The 22232-nt window shown below is 37.3% G+C and overlaps 1 protein-coding gene across 1 annotated transcript; it reads left to right on the top strand.

Annotated features, from left to right (window-relative positions):
• The first annotated feature begins 5256 nt into the window (after positions 1–5256).
• Positions 5257–17924, top strand: LOC137396712 (32 kDa beta-galactoside-binding lectin-like). The gene is made up of 11 exons (XM_068083025.1): positions 5257–5384; positions 5543–5631; positions 6447–6654; positions 12382–12501; positions 12683–12771; positions 14156–14354; positions 14742–14861; positions 14984–15069; positions 15598–15707; positions 17401–17528; positions 17664–17924. Exons 1-11 carry the CDS (start codon positions 5361–5363, stop codon positions 17817–17819), a joined length of 1329 nt encoding a protein of 442 aa, XP_067939126.1. The 5' UTR covers positions 5257–5360; the 3' UTR covers positions 17820–17924.
• The last annotated feature ends 4308 nt before the right edge of the window (positions 17925–22232 follow it).

Genomic DNA, 22232 nt, shown 5'->3' with positions numbered 1-22232 from the left:
CACCGAAAACCTTTAATCATAGTGTGACATAGAGTTGAAAATTTGTGTATACAAAGCCAACAATATGTTCAGCATAAGATATAGAAAAGAGAAGATTTGAACCAATAGTTATTAAGGTATATATGCTAACATTTTGATATTCGCTACAGTGAAAAAGCATACAAACCCCCTTTTTCTCCATTTACGCCCCTGTAGTATTATATACGCATACCTGCCAACTCTCACGCATTGGGCGTGAGACTCACGCAATCACCCCAAAGAAAAAATGAAAATGCGTGAGAAATGCGTGAGATTTTTGCCCCAATTTCCATAATTTTATATATACTATCATTGATACATCAATTGCCCCAAAACCAAATCTCACGCATTGCCCCACTCTTGGGTTGGCAGGTCTGTATGTACGCCATTGGTACAAAAAATTCACTTGCGGATTCAAAATCGGTGAACTCTCAACTTTCCAATGGTATATGGGACATAAAGCTCTCTTCAGTGAGCAACAAACATACCTTGGCTCCCCCTATTAGGTATGCTCCGTTCGTTTTGCCTACGTGACTCGGCTGCAGTATAATGTAATGTTTAGGGTTCAGCCGAGCTGATTATAGCCGAGCAGACTACTACGCAATCTCTCGGCTTATAGTGCATGCCACTAATTAGTGACCTTTCATCAAGAACACTCGGTACTAGTGCCTGGCTGGTTGCCACTACGTTAGTAAAATTCTGAGTGGAGATATTAGTGATGGTGAGAGTTAGAGATAGAAGTTTGCCAGAAAATGCTAAGCCTCTACTTTTATTAAAAATGACTAACTTGAATACTTTTTTGGCCTCGCACTGTACGAGAAGTCGAGAACAAGGTAGCTAGATTTAGTAAATATTTACAATAAAACAAGTTCTGCTGTAACTTTTATCTCCTCGGACCGTCTTTAGCAAAATAGTGTATACTGAACTTAAACTTGACATGCATCGAGGTTCTTACCAGAAGGTGAGATGCTTATAGTGATGGTGCAGAATGTCCAAACCTGGCAGACCCCAAACCCAAATGCCTTGACCTGGCAAAACTATGCAAATAGCTGCGCAACAAATAGAGAACATTGGAAAATCTGAAAATGAAAATGTCAAATCCGTCATTATTTAAAGACCAGATACTAGCATCTACTAGTAACTTGTGGCACTCTACCACAGGGATTCTAAAAGTAAACGGCTCCTATTCTAGAGTACGACAAGTTGAGTTATGCACTAACACTAACAGGAAGCAACTAGTAACCCCACAACATCTGGTATCGAGACTTATGTATGGACCAAACAATGATACGCAGATGGCAAAAAGTGAGGAGAGTAACCAAGGAGAGTAGGAGGCAAACCAGCTCTTCCCAATCAGTTGTGGAACAACACGATGAGCAATGAGGGAGAGCCATGTATTAAAAAGATGTAAGAGAGAATAAATACTATTTGTCAAGACAAGTGCTAAGTCAGACAACTGGAAAGCTCTGAAATATGATGATTCAGGTTACTGAAACCCTAAAGAGCCTTAGCTAGACTATGATGCTAGCTGTAATAGTTGTATCAGCTAAAATGAGACACTTTAGCACATGTACATGCATCATATATTTAACACTTTAGCACATGTACATGTATCATATATTTAGCACTTTAGCACATGTACATGTATCATATATTTAGCACTTTAGCACATGTACATGTATCATATATTTAGCACTTTAGCACATGTACATGTATCATATATCAGCATACTGCCCATTGCTTGGAGTATAAGTTCTCACAATAAAGGGCTTTTATCATAGATATACATTATCTAGATTTACAGATTTTGTATATGTTTATATATCTATGGTTTTTATTTAGTCACATGTTTTGTAGTTCATCTTCCTTTTTATATACAAATCTGTTTGATTTTTCCTGTTTACTATAATATAGTAAACAGTAATATAGTAATACATATTATGTATTAGTCAAGGTATGAGTCACCCTGTTTGTTTTGTCACTTGTAAACTGGTGAGCAGAGTGTTTGTGAGCAATGGTAAACAATGTCAAACAGCTAAAAGTATTGTGTGAAAAATTTTTAAATTTTTAGATTATTATCTTCAGAGCAAATTATCAAAGTTGATCCAGAAAACTGAATTTATTATCATTGATGAAAGAGATACCGGAGATGAAAGGCCTACCGAAAGAGAGGCCTACCGAAAGAGAGGCCTACCGAAAGAGAGGTCTACCGAAAGAGAGACCTACCGAAAGAGAGACCTACCGAAAGAGAGGCTTACCGAAAGAGAGGCCTACCGAAAGAGAGGCCTACCGAAAGAGAGGCCTACCGAAAGAGAGGCCTACCGAAAGAGAGGCCTACCGGTGGAATTCTCTTTAAAAGCCTTTGTTTACCCTTGGTTTATTTGCCTTTAATAAGTAATAGCAATAATATTAATAATTAATGGTAATATTAATAATATATAATAATAGCAATAAGCTTTGGAGGCACAGATTAATTATGTCTCAGTAGATATTTGCTAAGGCAGTTATTGACAACGGTGAGCAGAGGCTACATATATTTGGAGTCATAAAACCATAGACACATACCACCATAGACGCATACTACCATAGACACATACAACCATAGACACGTGGAACCATAGACACGTGAAACCATAGATATGAAGAACTATGGAAACAGGAAGCCATAAAAACAGGAAACCATAGATGCGTAAAACCATAGATACATCCAACCGTAGATGCATAAAACCATAGAACCACAGATGCATAGAGCCATAGACACATGAAACCATAGCCACATGGAAATAGAAACACAGGAACATTGATGCATAAAATTATAAACATTCATTTTCTACATATGAAAACATTTGACATTTTCAAATAATTAAAGTATTAATTTTTTTATTTATCATTAACATAGTTGACAATAGGGGGTCCTCCCATGTTTTGTGACGATTCTGACGACCCGACGACAGGGATATTTAAAAAGTGACAGACGAGACGACCATTTATTAATGTAGGTGACGAGGATTGCGTAAGTAGGATTGCTAAAGGTACGGCTGCACGTAACAAATTTTTCGTTGGTTCTGAGTTCTGGCCGAAATCACGAAAAACGCAGAATTAATCAGTCGAAATTCACAGAATTATTTGAGCTGTGCATGCCCACCGAGTTCGTCGACGAAACGCTTTTAACAGATTAAACAAATAATTAGCGAGCACGATTCTAGCAGCTTTAACAATTAGTATAGTCCAAGACATGTACCGCGACACACAATAAAAATACGAAAGCATTTCAACATAGAACACACGATGTAACTGTTTAAGTCGCGCTATTGTTGGTTAGCGAGCACGACTTTAGCAAATTTTAAGATATATGTAGTCCGAAAACATAATGCAACACACAAGAAAAATATTACAGAAAGTTATCATAGTAAATACGATACAACTGACTTGTTTGCGCTAGAGATGTCAACATTCTCTACCACAAAACTTTTGCTGCTAGAAAGGAAATATAATTAAAAAATAAACAAATTGTAGCTATAGCATCCAAACAATAAATACATTCAATAACGCAATCTAAGCAGTTGCATCGTGTGTACTATGTTGATTTGCACTTATACTTTTATTGTGTGTCATTATACGTCTCTTGGACTATACTAATTGCAAAAGCTGCTGAGATCGTGCTCGCTAGCACGATTCTAGCAGCGCAGAATAATTCTGTGTTTCAATCATTTCGTGATTTTGGTTAAAACCAACGGAAATTTGGTTACGTGTAGCCGTACCGTGACTAACTTATTATTTGTTCATAAATCACCACGGTCAACCGAAACTACTAGTTTTTGGTTTGAAGCATCTGGCCCAGCATTTATAGACTGCCAAATAATTAAAGCAATGAAATGCCACGACATTGACAGCAAATCCGTTTCCAAGTCTGTGACTGACAGTGATTATTAAAGACAATCTCGGTCTATTTTCAGTACAAGAAATATAGCTCTAAAAACATAAGACGGCTGTCACTCTTCGCGGAGTAATCAGCAACGCTCCCAAACAACACTAATATGTTTGTGAAGGGCGCTGGTTGAGCCATGCTTTTGGTTAGCAGAAGTTCAAACTGAGCGAGTTTCAGATTTTTAACGCAACCCAGTGCCACCAGTATAGATATTTGTATTAAAATAACGAATGTGAAGAAAGAGATTGTTTTGGTTACCAACTTGAAAAAGGTGACAGTGATTTTAAAAGTGACGACAGTGATTTTAAAAGTGACGACAGTGATTTTAAAAGTGACTATTCTGACGACAGCTTTGTGTGGTAGGACCCCCACAATAAGAAGCAGATAATTATAATGTACAACCTCACCGTCTTCTCTTGCCTTAGTGCTATTGTAAAAAGTACCACACTTGGACAGAGCTTACACATCGATTAGCAACTGATGCTATTGTTAAGTACAGCACCTAGCTTCTGATATCAGTTTGCTATATTCCAGAGACACCAACTCGTGGATGACCTCATGGAGCAGGTAACTCCTACTTGTGCTATTTTATTTTCAGCCGCACAGGATAGAACCGGTCGCATCTCACCATATCAGTTGAAATCAGGATTGGCTGGCATTTTGCCGGGTTCCGCATGGACGCACACAAAGCTGTTGAGCTATTGCCACACATGGCTATCTTTGAGAGGGGCGGATCTAGATTTATCCCAATATGTGAAACGCAAGAACTGAAATTTTCTTTCCAACATCTTACAATGACAAAACAAAAATAAACATTCAGAATTTTACATATTTAGTAAGAATTAAATTCAATGTAATGGCAGTTTACTGTTTAACGGACACCTGCTGAAAATGGTAAACTGGTAAACTGGTGCATGTGTATCTAACAAGCGATATAAAGCCCCCAAGGTGTTTAATATCATTGATCTAACAGTTGAAGCCTAAATGATGACAAGCACTTTTTATGTGGTTTAGAGTGACTTTTTTGCTTTTTTACAGTTTAATATGTAACAAGTATTATAAACTTTTACGCTGCATGTGATCAATGATAAACAGCCCCCCTTAAAACGTATATAAATGTACACATATATACATATATGTAGCCTATACATGTATACATATATACATAGAGCATATACATCTCCCATGGGGGACTGTATAACATTGATGTGATTAGCTTCTCAATCAAACAAGTTTTTCGACCCTTCATTTTCTGGTTTCCTCCACCACTGTCATATCCTTGAAATATCATTAAGCTTAGCAATTGCCAGGCTGCACAGCCGATCGAAACGAGCACTCTACGTGAGGGAAGAAGAAAATCAGGAAGTCTGCAGAACCGCTGCCTACCAGTAACATACGGACTGAAAACTCAAGCATGTCTTACACAGTAGAACAGATTGTAAGTGTTCAGTTTGTAATGTAGGTCACCTAAAACTTTGAACGTACTGATTGGTCTTACTATGTACATATTGTGAACTTAATATCTGCAATAAACCTTTCTTGTATTGTTGTCCTTGCATATTGAAATCTCTAAGATTTGTTAATCGGTTATTGCAGGATCTCCCCTTCTGCCAGGCGATTCCAAATAACCTTGATGTGGGTGATGAGGTAGTAGTGCGGGGTAAAGTAAAGAAGGGCGCAGACAGGTATAACGCAAGACTCACTCTATATATGCAAGTTGTCAGTGTCTACTGTCATTGTAGCTGCGTATAGCTTGGGTCTGAAGCTCATTTGCGAGCAGTACTACTTGCGTCTCTAACTACAGGCTGCTTGGTTGATTAACTGGCACACATGTCAAAAGTGTAAAGCTGGATTACTGTTGATTCCTAGTTGCTCCTAATAGCACTGACTTTTCCTGGAAAGCGATTACTTCACTAAATGTGGAGCCAGACCAGCATCCAATAAGACATTTAATATATTTAGACAAGCCATGGACTAGTGCATATCTACTAGCTGTTGCATGTCATCTATCCAAATCAGTAGTTTGATTATTGTGTAGGAAAGTTGTAGGCTGCTAGCCGAGTGTAAAGGTGTTTCAGAGGCCAGTATAGGCCTTATCTTATCCTCCCATTTAGCCCACGACCGGATGTGTTCTGTTAAGTATGATAATGAGGGTTTATAGTTGACCCATCGTACCTAATGTAAGCCTGAGTACTTTGCAATGTCAACGTGACCAATGACTGCGTAGGCAGTAGGCAAACAAGGGTGCCTCCTAAAACTACTCATAGATTCATTGACTTTCCAAGTAGCTAAAAAGTAGGTCACTTACCTGAGTGCATGTAAAAAGGATTGGTGATCAATTGAACTTGGTGAGGTCGGTTTAGCTGTCAAGCTCAAGTCATCAGTTGGCCAGTAGTTCTAGGTTTATGTTCATGGTGGGTAGTGGCATGCCAGCACCAAGTCTTTTTTGATTTTCTAAAGTTTCAAATCATTTGTGGCAGGTGTCTTATGATCATGTTAGGTTTTACCTCAACCTTCAGACGGAGGAGGGAGATGGCGCGAGCACAATTGCTTTCCACTACAATCCTCGCCAGTGTCAGGATGAGGTGGTAAGGAACTCCTTGGTTGATGGTGAATGGGGAGAAGAAGAGAAAGACGGGCCCGACTTCCCATTTCCGTCTAAGGCTAGCTTTGAGATTCGAATAATCTGTACAGCGTGGAACTATGTGGTGAGCAAGCACAAGCTACCGCATGCTTTAGTTGGGTTTGCATAGCTTTAAACTTCATCCCCAGACATCCTGCTCTTGTAGATAAAGCATGATGCATTGAAGGCCTATTAATCCTTTCCACTATACTATTGCATGTTGTCATTTAGTAGCCAGTGAATCACTCTCTTTATGGTGTGGATTGGGAGTTGTGCGCTCATTGAGTTGCCATACAATAAGTGATTCAATTGACATTGAGTTTGCATATTGGGTTTGCATAGCTTTAACCTTTTCGCAGGCAAGTTCTTTTGGCCAATTTGAGACCCCCTGGGCAGATTATTTTTTCACAAATTGATTTTAAAACAAATCATTGATACACTTTTATTTATGATATTGTATATGCGACATATTATGCGTATTGTGTTTTTATTATACAGGTAAACACAACTCTACTATATAAACGGCAATCGTTGTCTGTCTGTGTATGTGTCCGCCTTATAGAGTACCGTACTTTTCGGACTCTTAGCCGCTACTAGGTATCTAGGGCGCATTAACGAGAATATCCGGTTAGTACACGCCTCTATTATACATAACCTATTCATCGTTTGCCGTTTTCACACAAAAGTGACGTAATAATTACAACTTTATGGCTTTCTTTTAGCTTCATGACACGCGATGCTTTTTTTCCCTCAACGTATTAGGGCTAATTTGTTTTCGGCAAAACGATATCGACAATAGACCCTCTCGATATTAGAACTTGGCGATTAAATTTTATTAATTCTAGAAACACGATGCCGTTTTTGTGAAGCTCTATTTCTGGCTTTTATCAAGGTTCAATTGCTAAATCGCTGTTAAGGTCACTACTTTTTACGCGGACAATCAAATAATCTCGAGTAGGAATAGCATCTAGATTCTCTCACCTTCGATCAGACAAAGACACTACAATATTTCATTTTTACATAACCTATCATCGTACCAGTATCGTCATATTCAGAGTTTTGATGAATAGCTGTTGCTGGAACTGTAACTTTTTTATACACATACTTCTATGCAGGAATTATTAGTATTAATTCAACATATTCACGAATTTTATTTTGTTTTCTCAGTTCGTATTAATTGTATCATTACCGAATCATCTCATATTGTAGTCGTAGCAAAACAGACTCAATTTAGCTATTACTTGCTAATTATTTCACTGTTACATCTAAACCTTTTTAGTCGTTTTATCTTTAAAATTTATTGGACCTGCACGAAACATTTTTCTCATGATATGAAGTTTAAAATTTGTTTGACAAAGTAAGTTTGAAAACCTTTACAGTTATTTTAGGTAGAATGGCAAATGTTGTTATATGTTAAATACAAATCAATTTTGTGTGCAAAGACTTTTTTTACTAACCGGGCAGCGCCGGGTAGCACAGCTAGATGTATTAGCTTACACATATTTCCTTTTAAACTTAACCAATTAGTTTTTCGTAATTAATTTCACATTTTACAACAAACATTTGTAAGATTACTGTAAGATTTATCGTGTAAGATTGCAAGTATCAGTTATTCTCCACTCTCTTATATTTACATAAATTTACATACTTTGAGAAATATATATATAGAAGATATATAAATTTAAATTCTCTTTTTAAATTTATAAACTTCTTATAACTTTTGAATTTATAATATAAGTTTTTAAAGTTTGTTTCATTGTTGTTATCATTTCAGTTTGAATTCTTTTAAACATAAATTGAGTATCATGTTTGAAGTTAAAACATTTCATTTTCCTATCACTGTTATTATTACTTGATTAGTTTCCAATCTTTATTATCCCATGACCAAACAGAGCGAAGCGATTGGTTGGGAGATTTATGATAAATGCACATGTGCACACAACTCCCGAAAATTATTCATCAACAATGAGACGATACCCTTCCATCAAAATTTCATCAACAAATTTAACCATCGTTTTGTAGAGTCATTAAAGTATAATAACGATACAAAACACATACAAACCTATTTAAATATGTTACCAAATCTTTGTAAAGCGTCGTTATTATCTTAAAACTTACCCATCTGATCGGATTATACACAAATAGACAGATTTATTTGGACGAAAATCGTTATTAAAACTTGTTAAGCCTCACTTTTATAAAAGTTAAGACCGGAAATTGAAACGCCGAGCGACAAAGAATAGAACGATTAAGTTGTGCGCATTTCATGACTATATAACAGGCACTTTTCACCAGTCTAGAGCATTGTCGAAGGTTTCGGTGATTAACATAGGAGTACTGAAATCGTTTCATTTTTGCCGATTTCAAATTAACTGACATTTCAGACACATTTGAGTGCTTTGGTATTCTAACTGATGTCCATCGCAGTGTAAGTAAAGGATATGACGATGATATTTTTTTCTAACAATTTTTATGAGATTACGGTATTTAATTATAAGTTTGGATATTCTTCTTAATACTTCTTGATATTGTTAGCTATGACGTTTTGAAATGTAAACAAAATTGCGCATTGGTTTTTTATTATTACTGTATTACTAAGTTTGGATATTCTTTTTGATACTTCTTGATATTGTTAGCTATGACGTTTTAAATGTAAAAAGAATTGTTCATTGGTTTTCTACTATTACTGTATTACTATATTAATAATATTGGTTATTCTAATAATATCAGTGCATTTTACTTCTAATATTGCATTTCTCCTATTGCAAGGGGAGAGATATAAACATATAATCTTTTCTTTTATTATTGCTGTTTGTTGTATATAATAACGCCCACACCCAGTACATTACAGCTACCAGCAGTTATCCTATTGCACTGCAGTGCCATTTAACTGCTAATATTGCGGTTCTCAATCATCAGTACCCTTTCTTTTTCAAATATCAATTTGGTCGTGGGCTGTATGACAGTGGAATTTCTAGTAAATATTATTCTTTTATTCAACCATTTTTGGCAAACATTGTTCTAATAAAATTTCAACTGCAAAATACTATGATATTCTGTCATTTTTAGTATCGTCGTATTCAAAGAATTGATGGATAGTTTCTGGTGGAACAGTAACCTTTTTATACCCACACACTTCTATGCTAGAATTGTTATTATTAATTCAACATATTCACAAATTTTATTTTGTCTTCTCAGTTTGTATTAATTGTATCATTACCGTATCATCTTTTATTGTAATTGTTTCAAAACCGACTTAATTTAGCTATTACTTGCTAATTATTTGAAATTTACATCTAATTCCTTTTACAATTGTTTATTTTTCTTATTTATTAGACTGGCAGAAAACCTTTTCTCATGATATGAAGTTTGAAAGTTACAGTTGTTTGACAAAGTTTGATAAACTTTACAGTTGTTTTATTTTCTCTTAAATTATTTCAACTACACAAAACACTTTTCTCCTGATAGGTTACCTATCATGTTTTCTTATGTTACTTATGTAGTTTCAATGTTAGAATGGCAAATGTTGTTATATATGTTAAATACAAATAGATTTTCTGTGCAAAGACTTTTTTATTACCCGGGTACAAGTACAGCTTATGGTGTAAAATGTTGAAAAAATACTTTACCGAAGTTGTTTTTTCGCCTTGAAGCGAATTAAAATTTACATTATTTTATTTTGATGGGAAAAATTGTTTCGGATCTCGAACTTCTGGAACTGATTATCTTCGAGAACTGAGGTTCCACTATACGTTATCAAAAGATATAGGTCGCTGAAAGTTATGAAATTTTAAATTTACATTTTTCTGAAAACCTTTACAGTTGTTTTATTTATTTTTAAATCAGTTGTCCCGCACAAAACCTTTTCCTCATGATATGAAGTTTGAAAGTTTTAGTTGGTTGAAAAAGTTTGAAAACCTTTACAGTTGTTTTATTTTCTCTCTTAATTTATTTCAACTACACAAAACACTTCCTTCATGATATGTAGTTTGAAAGTTAGAATGGCAAATGTTGTTATATGTTAAAATACAAATCAATTTTGTGTGCAAAGACTTTTTTTACTACCCGGGTAGCACAGCTAGGCTTGGGGCCATGGCGTCACTCGAGGATGCGCGGGAGACCCTTTTCGCCTCGAGTACAGCGAGAGTCTCCAGGCGCGGCTTTCTGGATGAATGAGTTGGCGAGTGCGAGGCGATTGATTGCGAGGCGATTGGTTGCGAGGCGATTGATTGCAAGTGCAAGGTGATTGATTGCAAGGCGAGTGAGAGGGTATTGCAAGGCGAGTGAGAGGTGATTTCAAGGCGAGTGCGAGATGATTAATTGCTACGAGAGTGCAAGGCGAATGATTGCGAGACGGGTGCGGGCCGATTGATTGCAAGGCGATTGATTGCAAGTGCGAACCGATTGAATGCGAGGCAAGTGCAAGAGCCCGATTGTCAACTGCTCAGCGGGTAAAGATTGGTCAGCCGAGGCTGGGGCTCAGCGGAAGAAGTGCGCGATCGTCAACTGCAAATATAGACTGGTATGAGCGGAAGCATGAATCTAGACACATGAATCTAGAATATTTACTAGATTTTACATGCATCTAGTTGTAAGACACATTGCAGATTTCCATTGTTCTCCCCAACATTGACATGTGTATGTGCATACATACTCTGATCAGGATAACAATTTCAGTAGACTGCATATTTGGAGTTGTTTTGCAGTATGGAAGACAACTCTCAAACTTTATGCTGCTTGTGAATCCGCTCCTGTAGGCGGGTAATGCAGCTAGTAAACATTTATAATTCAAATTCTTATATAAGTGTTTCTCTAGCTATAGTTATTTTGGAAGCATTTGCCCTTGCAGAGGCCTACACCACAATCTTGACATCATGTGCTTATTATTGTTCCTTTATAGCCTTGCCTTTGCCTATAGCCTTTGGAAGACGCCATGACAGTAAAAGAAAGTTGTTGCACTCTGGTAAAATATTCAGAAAGCAGTAACAGAAGCATAAACAAGCTACAAACAAAAATCTCTATTTTATTCAAATACGTTTTTATTTCAGATTTTTCATTCGTTTAGTATTGCGAAAAACGATCGTTTTTTTCAAAATGGCTAATTTTTTGGTTGCTAACATAGACCAATATATTTTAGTTTACTATTAGTAAAAAAATTAAATAAAAAAACGCAATAAGGTAACCAGAAATCAATTTATAAAAAACGTTTGTGTGGTGACATAATAGTCGCTCTGTCCATTGGCGTCAGTATCGGGAAACGACAATAATGTCGCTCTGCCTGCAAAAGGGTTAAACCTCATCCCCAGACTTCCTGCTCTTGTAGATAAAGCATAATGCATTGAAGGCCTATTAATCCTTTCCACTATACTATTGCATGTTGTCATTTAGTAGCCAGTGAATCACTGTCTCTATGGTGTGTATTTGGAGTTGTGCGCTCGTTGAGTTGCCATGCAATAAGTGATTCAATGGAGATTAGGGATGTGGATGATTTGCCAAAAATATAAAGATTTCTACGCTGTAGCGGTGCATTCGGAACTGCTAAAATCCAAAGAATGACTGAAATTTGGAAAACAATTAAAATAGAATAGCTGGCACAGCATTTTTTGACGCATCCGCAAATTCTGTTTTCATCTTTTTGAAGCATGATGGATTCGATCCAAATTTCTGCGTAATAAAACTCTCTTGACTTGCGGATTTTTACTGCTGTTATCTTGTCGATGACTCAAAATTGTTGATTAATTGCATAGTTGAATCAGTGATGATCAGCTCATAGGGACATTGTGCGTAAACTTCCATCTACTGTCCCATTTAGGTCTATGTTAATGGAGCCCACTTCTGCAATTACGACCATAGAGTGGACATCCGTTCCGTCTCTCACATCTACATAGATGGTGATGCTAAATTTACCGATGTCGAATTCACAGCATACTTTGTAAGTATCTATTAGTATTGACAGTCTGTAAGCATTGAAGGAACTAAGGCTACAATTTTCCTCAAGCTTTAACTACTGATGTAAACAGTTACTTGCACTATCATACTCATTCAGTACTGTGTGACTGACTTGATGAGAATAGAATGTCTGAACTACAAGGAGTTTTCTGTTCGCTTTCTAGGGAGCTCGTTACAACAGCATCATCCCACAGGAGCTGATTCCTGGCAGCTGGGTTAATGTGACTGTCGCTGTTCATGACAACCCTCACAGGTGAGCTGCAGCAGTTTCAACATGACTGTAAAATCATGACACCCTATGCGGGTGTAGTTTTTTTGCTTTTTGACACTAATAGTTTATGACAATTCTTGCGTGTCGGTGTAATTGGATAAATACGACTGACAGTTGTGACAACCTTCACAGGTGAGCCGTAGTTGGAATAATGCAAACAAAGAAAATCTCTATGGAATGCGCCACTCACGACTTGTCATGTATTTCAGTGAACAGAGTAACTTTTAAAGCATAAAAAGTGCATTAAAAGTATGATGCCATTTTATAGGCAAGATATGAAAATCATTTCTTTCAAGGCCTACTCGAAATACTACAGAAAGCTACTAAGTATTTCCAAGTAGTTAAACTAATATCTAGTATTTTTGCTTTTAAATATAAATAACTATAATTGTTCATATTTTCACAGTGACGGCAGAAATGAGATTATTTTTATTGTAGACATGGTTTTAACATCTCAAAAAATACGGAGATGAATAAAACCAAAGGAGAATGAAACCAACGAATTCTGAGAGAAAGTTGGTGCAGTTTTATTCCCATAATAGTCTGCAGTCCACATAATCACTGTGCTTCCTTGCTTCAAATAAGTTTGGAGTTGCCCACTGCCGGCGAACTTGCACCCGACTGTTTCAATGATTCGGAGTTGCACTATGGATCTTTCCAAGATCCGTGATGTATACCTCAAAGTGAAACTTATTAAAGTAGACTCACTTTCAGGTCTTCATGTTACTTTCCAATTCTTGCGTAATTAACTAGTTGTGCTAGAAAATATAATTATTTCATCATCCTCGTACGAACAACCCATCCTTGACATGTAAATGTTATGTAAAGGTAAAAACTCAAGCAAAAACAGTAGTGAGAAGAGAAGCAGTAGAATGTTTTCATAACAGTGATCCATAAGCTTGATCTAAAAAAATTTCGCTTATAATAAGGAGAGCTTAGCCAAGTGTTATCCATTTGGATTCATCAGCAGTGAACGTTTTTATGAGCAAGAAACGAAATTAAATGCATTTGGATTTTACCGCTTCAATGAATCGGAGTAGAAGCAGCTCCAAACAAATTCGAAGCACGGAAACAGTATATGTGGGACTAACCAATTACTTACCACACTTCTTAACTGTTGCCACGGGGTGATTTCAATATCCAATGCAGAGTAGCCAAGGTGGTTCATATCCCCCTTGCATCTAGTAGCCAGTCGTACCTCCTCTATAAACATGTCTCTGTCTTCTATTGACCTATTTCACATATCCAACTTGGGACATGAGCCCAGCTCACAGACTGACACATCCTATCAATGATTGGACCATAAGAAGCAAGTGTTTGGTCTTCCGGTCTGAGTGTTTGTTTAGATTGTTTGTTAATATTTAAGGTTTGATATCAACTTGGCGTGTGACACTTCTGATGAGGAAAGACAACTCCATTTCAACCCACGTTTCTATGAAGGAGAAACGGTTAGGAATTCAAGACTAGGTGGTGAGTACGGAGATGAGGAGAGAGAAGGTGGCTTCCCATTTGAGGCTGGAAAAGTCTACAAGATCGGCATTCAGGTGCAAGATGACTATTACTCGGTAAGCTGGGCTTTATTGACATTTGTAGCAGCTACTGTGTTGCAGCAGATGGGGATATGCTTGTCATGCATAAAATTTGTAGTTAATCTAGAATTGTGTAAACATATGTAAAGCTACATAAGCCTGCATCTAGCCATGACAGAATACATGTACAAGATATTAGTCATGCGTTTAAAATTCTCACACTTTCTCTGTTTTGAGCTTTCCATCTGGTAGCATCCAGTGATGTCTGTCATGCATGTTGATGACAATTTTTGTAGAGATTTAGCTTCTTGACAGCTGTCGCTGGTGTTTGCTAATGATGACTCAAATGTCAGTCTATTGACAGTTATTACCGGTATACATGACTAACTAGTCCTGTGCTTGATATATTGACAACTGTTGCAGGTGTACGTGAATGGTGAGCCATATGTGACATACAATCATCGATGTGATGCTCAGGATGCTCATCATCTAACAGTTAATGGAGATGTGTCTGTACTGGAGGTTAGATTCCTTGGCTCTTTGGTAAGTGCTGATCATATAGTTTCTATCCGTAAACCATCAGTAGACTTTTCTCTCTTTGTTTGGATCCGGAAATTTGACTCATATTCACTGAAGTAGTGATGCAGTGTGATAACCTGCTGTAGGAAGACAACTCCTATCGCAAAGTGCCAGGTCTGAAGTCGGGAGACATTGTTACAGTCATAGGGTCCGTCAAGGATGATCCAGAAAGGTAAACCTAAAGGTTAAACAGCGGTTAACAGGTTAACAGTTTATGAGACGATAACTCTAAATGAATCAAATTGGAAAACTGTTTTAGTGTTTGTATGTGATATTCAATAGTAATTGTAATAATCCGAAGTGAACCAGTAGAAGGTGTTATGGGTGTGGCTGTTCATGTTTTGAAGACTAAAAGTACATTTGTTTAAGATGCTATTAGATACTTGCCTATGTCACAATTCTGTCGTAGACATGAGTCTGCCAAGACTTTGCCTGAAGGATCTTCTTGGCCCAAAATGCCAACACTTTTTCAGAGAAATTTAAGACATTTTGTGTAAATATTCAAATTTCACCTTAACATATTTTGGACCGCCTATAAGCGCCAAAAAGAGTCTAGCCATATGGACATCTAGCATTAGCCAGGACTGTACATGTGCTCACAGGTGCCTACAAGCATCTACACCTTGTAGGAGGTAACAGATGACTAAACAGGTGTTTTGAGACTAGATATTTGGTTAAAGCTCTGTTTGTCCTTTTTCAGAATTTGCATCAACCTTCAAGGTAAGACTCCGGACGAGTCGTCATCAAGTTCTGATGAGGAAGAGAAACACACAGACATTCCTCTGCACTTTAATCCAAGATGGGACCAAGGTAAAAGTGTCGTCTTGCATACATGTAGATGGTCCTATCACCTTCAGGAGGTGTGGCCTGATATACAGGGTTCAATCGCTATTAGGAGGTGTTGCCTGATATGCCTGATTCTATCACCATTAAAAGTTGTGACCTGATATACAGGGTTCTTATCACCATTGGGAGGTGCGGCCTGATATACAAGGTGCAATCGCCATTAGAAGGTGTGACTTAAAGATGTGGTTGCGTCAAATTTGAGTTGACATTTAAAGGAAAGCATTTTTTTGTCTATCAGTTGATATGTTGTTTGTTGTGTTAGGCGATGTCATTGTCAAGATATTTGAAGATTAAAATCGAAAAAGGTTGATCACACTAAGAACGCTCAGGCCAAAAAACATGCCCGGACTTGCCCAAAATGATGTAACCAGTGATACAACCTGTCTCTATCTCTCATATTCACATTGGCTGTTGCGATAAAAGTCTAGTCCTACTATTGGCTCCTACTAGCGACTCTATTGTCTTAAATTTTATTTTGCATTTGCTCATGATGGCTAGAATAAAATTTTAAATCTAGCTACAGATACATTATTATGAATGTCTCAAACGCCTCAAATAAGGGAAATTAGAAACTTGTCATATTAGCGTTCTCTAAATGCTGTGTAAACATCTGAGTACCGACTTCGATTCTGCCGATCTACGGTAATTAGGTCGTTGAGTTAACTTATTTCATCATGGCCTTTGTATCAGCTAAGTTCTCAGTTACTACTCACACTGGAGACTAGCTACTAAACAAAATAAGCATGCCGCCATCTTTGAAAAAATTACGTTTGAATATATGGCGAAACCAACTGCAATTTTCGCTGCAGCATAAAGTTTTTATTAAACCATCCATCCAAGTTGTGGCCATTCACCTAGTTTCATCTCATATAATAGGACAAATTAATCTACTGCTGCAAACTCAAACAAAACATATTATGTTTCGTGCAGCACACATTCGTGTCTCTCTTTCCCATGTATGGCAGTTTCCAGACCGACACAACTGCTCCCTGGCGAACCACATGAACATCCTGTAACAATAAAACAAATGTCATTTATATCTACGTCGTTCTATTGCATATCTACTGAAAGTTTTCAATTTGAGAGTTAGATAAATTGCGAGTGTAATTTACAAAATGAATAAATGTTTAACAAAAAAATAAAGACGCAAAGCCAACAATTTGAAGCTTTGTTTCTGAGAGTTGAAAATGAGCATTGATCAATCGATGTTCCTCCCTTTCTACAAGTGAGAAACGAACATAAATTCTAATCATAAATCTAATTTACTAGTTAAAAATGCCAAAGAAAATTTTAAGCAAATTTTATAGCTAGATGAAACGATAAAAATGTGTGAAACAATGATTCGTGATAGCAAAAAGTAATAGCCTGATATACAGGGTTCAATCGCTATTTGGAGGTGGGGCCCTGATATATCCTCTGCACTTTAATCCAAGATGGGACCAAGGTAAAAGTGTCGTCTTGCATACATTTAGATGGTCCTATCACCTTCAGGAGGTGTGGCCTGATATACAGGGTTCTATCACCATCAGGAGGTGTGGCCTGATATACAGGGTCCAATTACCATTAGATGTGGCCTGACATACAGGGTTCTATCACCTTCTTTAGGAGGCGCAGCTTGCTGCATGTTCGTGTCCTAATAATGCAAAGCTCTCTGCAGGTGAAATTGTACTCAACACTCTGAAGAATGGAGATTGGGGAGATGAGGAGATTTATCCCCTCCCAGAGGCCTTTTACCCTGGCAGACAGTTCTATGTTCAGTTCAATGTGGGGGATGATGGTTATGAGGTGAGAGTAGAATCAAGTTTTAATATGTGAATTGGTGGGTTGATAGTGTCTTAAATATATGTAAAAAGGCATAATTGGTTATATCCGCTGTTATAGCCTTGGAAACACAAATATCTACGTTAAATCATGTTACAGATATACGTCAACGGGGAGTACCTGGCCAACTATGAACACAGAATAAAATCTAAGAAAGTTCGATTCATCAACCTAGCAGGCACAGCATTCTTCAGCTCAGTCAAACATGTTCAAGGGGCCTACTATGTCAGCGATAACAGCTTCCTCTTTAGATAACTTATGGATTTGTCTGCTCCTGTAACAGACCTTTCGCTTTCCATTTTACCTGCTGTGTAACAATTATGTAGAATGAATATTGATAATACAGCTTGACTAGTTCTATTCTAAGGTATATGTATGGCTGTTATGTAATCCTTTTTAATGTAAGATAATGAAATACCACTCAGAGGTTTACTTGCAACCAAATTCACATTACAGTTATTTGGTATCAAAAGGTTCACAATGTCTTACTCTGCTGTGTTGTAGATGCAAAATGGGTCGAAATGCGATCACAAACTCTTAAAAGCTTGAAAACGAACAGTTAATTGCAGCCATCACGAAAACGCAGTTGTTTGGAATCTCTTTATTTGGCTGACGTACTCCTACATTTTGGTTATTGTTTTGACGTGTGATGTTATCACGTGAAATTAAAGGCCAATAAAAGGCTCAATATAAAACTCTCGTAGCACTAGTTTATGACAAGTACTTGAGGTTCTAACTAAAAGCCCGTATCAAATATAAATGCTCACTACTTTACAGTATCTTTTCAGTCTGGTCTAATCATCTAGTCGTAATCTGATCATGTGACCTATACTTTCTGTCAAATAGCGCGCGAACAGTTTCTGCAGCAATTTTTAGTATCGCAGGGGACCAACAGGCCTCTCATGTTCGTCAGAGAATGATATGCACTCCTTCGAGTTAAGGTAGAAAAATTAGATTTTTTACGGTAGGTTTTAAGATTTTTTCGATTATGATGATGGCGAAAAAGACGGGTAAGGACAACAAACATGGTTTTATTAAATGCGTGAAGTATATTTGTGAAAATATTTCAACGAACGAGTTTGCATGAAAGTGTAAACAGAAGCCATCATGTTCAGTTACGCCCCATTTGAAATGGATTCCAACCTACAGCGTTTTTGTGATGGCTGCGATAACTGTTCATTTTGTAGCTTTCAAGAGCTTGTAATCACATTTAAGCATATTTGCCACTTTCAACGCAGCAGAGTAAGACATGGTCAATCTTTTGATACTAAATCACTGTAATGTGAATTTTGTTGCAAGTCAACCTTTAAAAGTTAGTCCCCGATAGCTAAAAATCCTTCAGGTAGTTTTTACACGATCCATTAAGCTGACCGAAGGTAATAGCTTGAGGCTTGTTTAGTATACAGTGAAAGGAATTCCTGTACATGTGACCTCACTCTAATTTATTAACGCTGCCTTTTCTCTGACATAGAGAGAGCTAGGTCAATGTAAAGACCACCCAAGCATGTTCTCTTGTCTCTGGCAGAGCTCAAATTTCACCTCTGTAGGATTGTTAGCAATTGAAAGTCTCTTGCTGAAACTAAGGCAGCTATAGAGTACCTGCAACCGTTGTCAGTCTGAATATAGCATGTTTCGCTCATCTAACAGGTAATGTGGACTACTATAACAATAAGGAATTGACAGAATATAGTACATAGATGTTGCTGCAACAGTAACAAACATTTTAGTAACACCGAAACAGCTAGAAACATAGCTACCTTGTGGACGCCAAAATATCAACACAGGCTCACCATGTAACTAGAAATTCACCAGTATGAGAGATCAGGATGCTTTTGGAGTTATCCCACTTTCTTTCCATCATCCTAAATAACCATGAAAGGCCATCAAAAATATTAATTGAATAAAACACCTCGTCGTTTTTTACATTGTAATTTCAGTTTATCTTGTTAGTTTCATTTGGTCTTCCCAGTTTTAATTTGCTGTTTCAGTGTGCTATTTCAGTGCACTGTCCATGTTTCAGTTTGTTTTGCCAGTTTCAATGTGTTGTTCTATGCGCTGGATCCGTTACAGTTTGCTGTGCCAGTTTTTACCAAGTGAAAAGAAACATGAATAACAAGAAAATAGGCTTGCAATTTGTGGCCTCATTTTCTACCAAAATAATGATAATTCACAATGAGGTTATAGCTTCTGTGAGTAAATGATTACAAAGGCAATTTACAAAATTTTATGCCGAAGGAATAAAAAACTAGTACAAGTATGGCAAAAAGTGTGTTGTCTTGTCTGGCAATTATGTTGATAAAAATTAGCTATCCAACTCGAGTACGTGTAATGATCTGGTGCAACTACCTTCAAAGTTGCTCCCGGTTCATTATTACCTGTTACTATTGATTCTGGTAAGTACCGCGTCAACTTGTGTCAAACTGGCAAAGACCTTGCTAAGCTGACATAAACTTTATTTTCTTGGGACAGATAATGGCGTCTGCGAGACATTGGGCAATCTTGATAAAGAAACATGTCTAATAGTTATACAAGGCTACAAACACAACTGCCCATTATACAGCTTGTGCTGTTTATGTATGCATGAATTTATGGGTAAAACCCCAGTAAACTTTGCCTAAATGCTTTTAACACTAATACGAGGCTGTGTTGACTATGGTCTTGCCAACATCTTTTTATCCTGTTGTAGTTTTAAATGAAAGCTCCCATTCCGTGACGTGTCTATGGGAAAATTTTTTCGTGAGATAAAATAGGGGATATTACAACTTGTCCGTAGCTGTTTCGGGACTCATGGTAGAGATTAATTTTCCCGGAGTGAATTCCTGCTTCGGCTCTGAAATGCGCCAGCTGTCCAAGTGAGTAAATATGCTGGGTAGTAACTGTTTCTTGTGCACTTTGTCCTCGGATTGTCCCTCTTGTTTTTGGGTGATAGGGTCGTTCGTAACCAACTGAGTTTTAGGAGCATCCTAGTCGAGCATCTTAGTTGTGCTGGCAAGCTCAACGTGTGATACCCTCCTCCTGGCCTCTATATTTTTAGTGTGTTTGGACGTAGCTATTTCAGCTAGCTCACTCTGCCCATGTCTGCTGTAGTTACTTGCTTTTAGGCACACATACCGCTTTAGTTCTGCTTTTTGTGCTAGGGCCCCTTTTTTGACCTGTTTTTGTGCTTCTGGCGTGTTCTCTTCTAGTAAAACAGTATGATTATCTTAGTGTGACCAGTCAAGTTAGGACAGGCACTTTTCTGGTGACCTTTTCCTACAATAGTTTTCCTTTTGCTTTCAGAACAGGAAGCTTCTCTTTCACTTTTGAGAACCCATCGCTCAGGTCTTGCCCTAAATCGAACACAACTGGGTCCTCCCTAGTCTTTTTGTGTTATCCAGGTCCTGTTCTTTTTTAGGCACCCCTGTTGCTTTCAAAAGGGGTTCTCCAAGATGAGAGATCCTGGTAAGGCAATCTCAACATCTTAACCACATCTTCATGAGGGGTCTGGGTCTTTGGTGATGGAGGATTGTACTGGGTTAGAATTACTGTCTCAGACTAATAGTAGTTCCTTGTTTAACACTGTCATGATATTTCAAAGTACAATACGCTCTTCTACACAGAAAATAATCAGTAAGGATTTTATTTTGCCTGCAATTTGGGGTTGTCTTCTCTCCTTGTTTTATTTAGAAGTTAGACTCGGTCTCCCGGTGCATATAGGGGGAGGTTTCTTTTGGTCCTTTTGTCAGATGGCCTTCTGCTCCTCTTGTCGGGCCGTGGGTGCTTCCTCCAGCCCTTTCAATAATAAAATATCAATTTTTTTTCTCAAGTCAACTTTTGCTAGTGTGAAAGCATGTAAACCAATGTTAGACTACTGCAGAGTCCATTGTGGTAGATGTGATGAATTTTTACTAATTATTTATATACATTCATTGTATTTCTCTTTTCATTTACCATTTGTATTTACCATAGGTCTTCTGTCAAAATGTTATCACTTCTCAATTTTTACAATATTAAACACGAGGTCGTAACTCCAAACCATTGTAAAACAAGCCTATCAAGGGAGGACAACTTGTATCTACTGACTAGACATGTCAATCATTTATGCTAACCTTTGTGATGTTTTATACATTGTTTGTTGTGCTTATTAACAGATAAATGACACAATTTTAGCAAATATCGTTCTATGACTGAAGGTAATTGAGTTTATTAAGGTGCATCATGCGTAAACATCGTGTTGAGCGAGTGCACTCTACCTGTTGCAGAATATGGTTTGGAATTATATCCATAACAAACCAATTCTAGTTTGGGAATTCCTTCTTTTTGTAACAAACAGCTTGAAGCAAATGCTTCAAAATTACAAAGCCAAAATGGCAGATTGTTTTTTCTCCCTTCTATGACTGAAGGTAATATAATTTATGTTTTAATATCTTTGCTATAGGAATGTTTATTCCTCATCTGGTACTATACAAAGTGACAATCATAACAGGTAGCTGAAGTGTGTGAACCAGGCAGGTGGACTAGTCATGGCTGGCATCAAAGCTCTGATAAACTAGATCACATGCTAACTACAACGCCCCCTGATGTCTTATCACTTAATAAATAAAACTCTTGACATTTAGACTCCTTATGTATACAATCCACGTCAATGACTGTCTTATCAGAGCATTGCAACATCCATAATGCCGGCTG

The sequence above is a fragment of the Watersipora subatra genome, chromosome 5 (assembly GCF_963576615.1).
Source record: "Watersipora subatra chromosome 5, tzWatSuba1.1, whole genome shotgun sequence".
In the NCBI taxonomy this organism is placed as follows: Eukaryota; Metazoa; Bryozoa; class Gymnolaemata; order Cheilostomatida; family Watersiporidae; genus Watersipora; species Watersipora subatra.
The sequence above is the reverse complement of the archived record's forward strand: the minus strand, read 5'-3'. Positions and strand labels throughout refer to the sequence as shown.

Excerpts from the sequence above, each read along its gene's own strand:
- LOC137396712 (XM_068083025.1), top strand. The coding sequence starts at position 5,361 with ATGTCTTACACAGTAGAACAGATT. Across the intron at positions 12,772-14,155 it reads GTTCATGACAACCCTCACAG|GTTTGATATCAACTTGGCGT; the intron begins GTGAGCTGCAGC and ends TTAATATTTAAG. Across the intron at positions 15,070-15,597 it reads GTCAAGGATGATCCAGAAAG|AATTTGCATCAACCTTCAAG; the intron begins GTAAACCTAAAG and ends GTCCTTTTTCAG.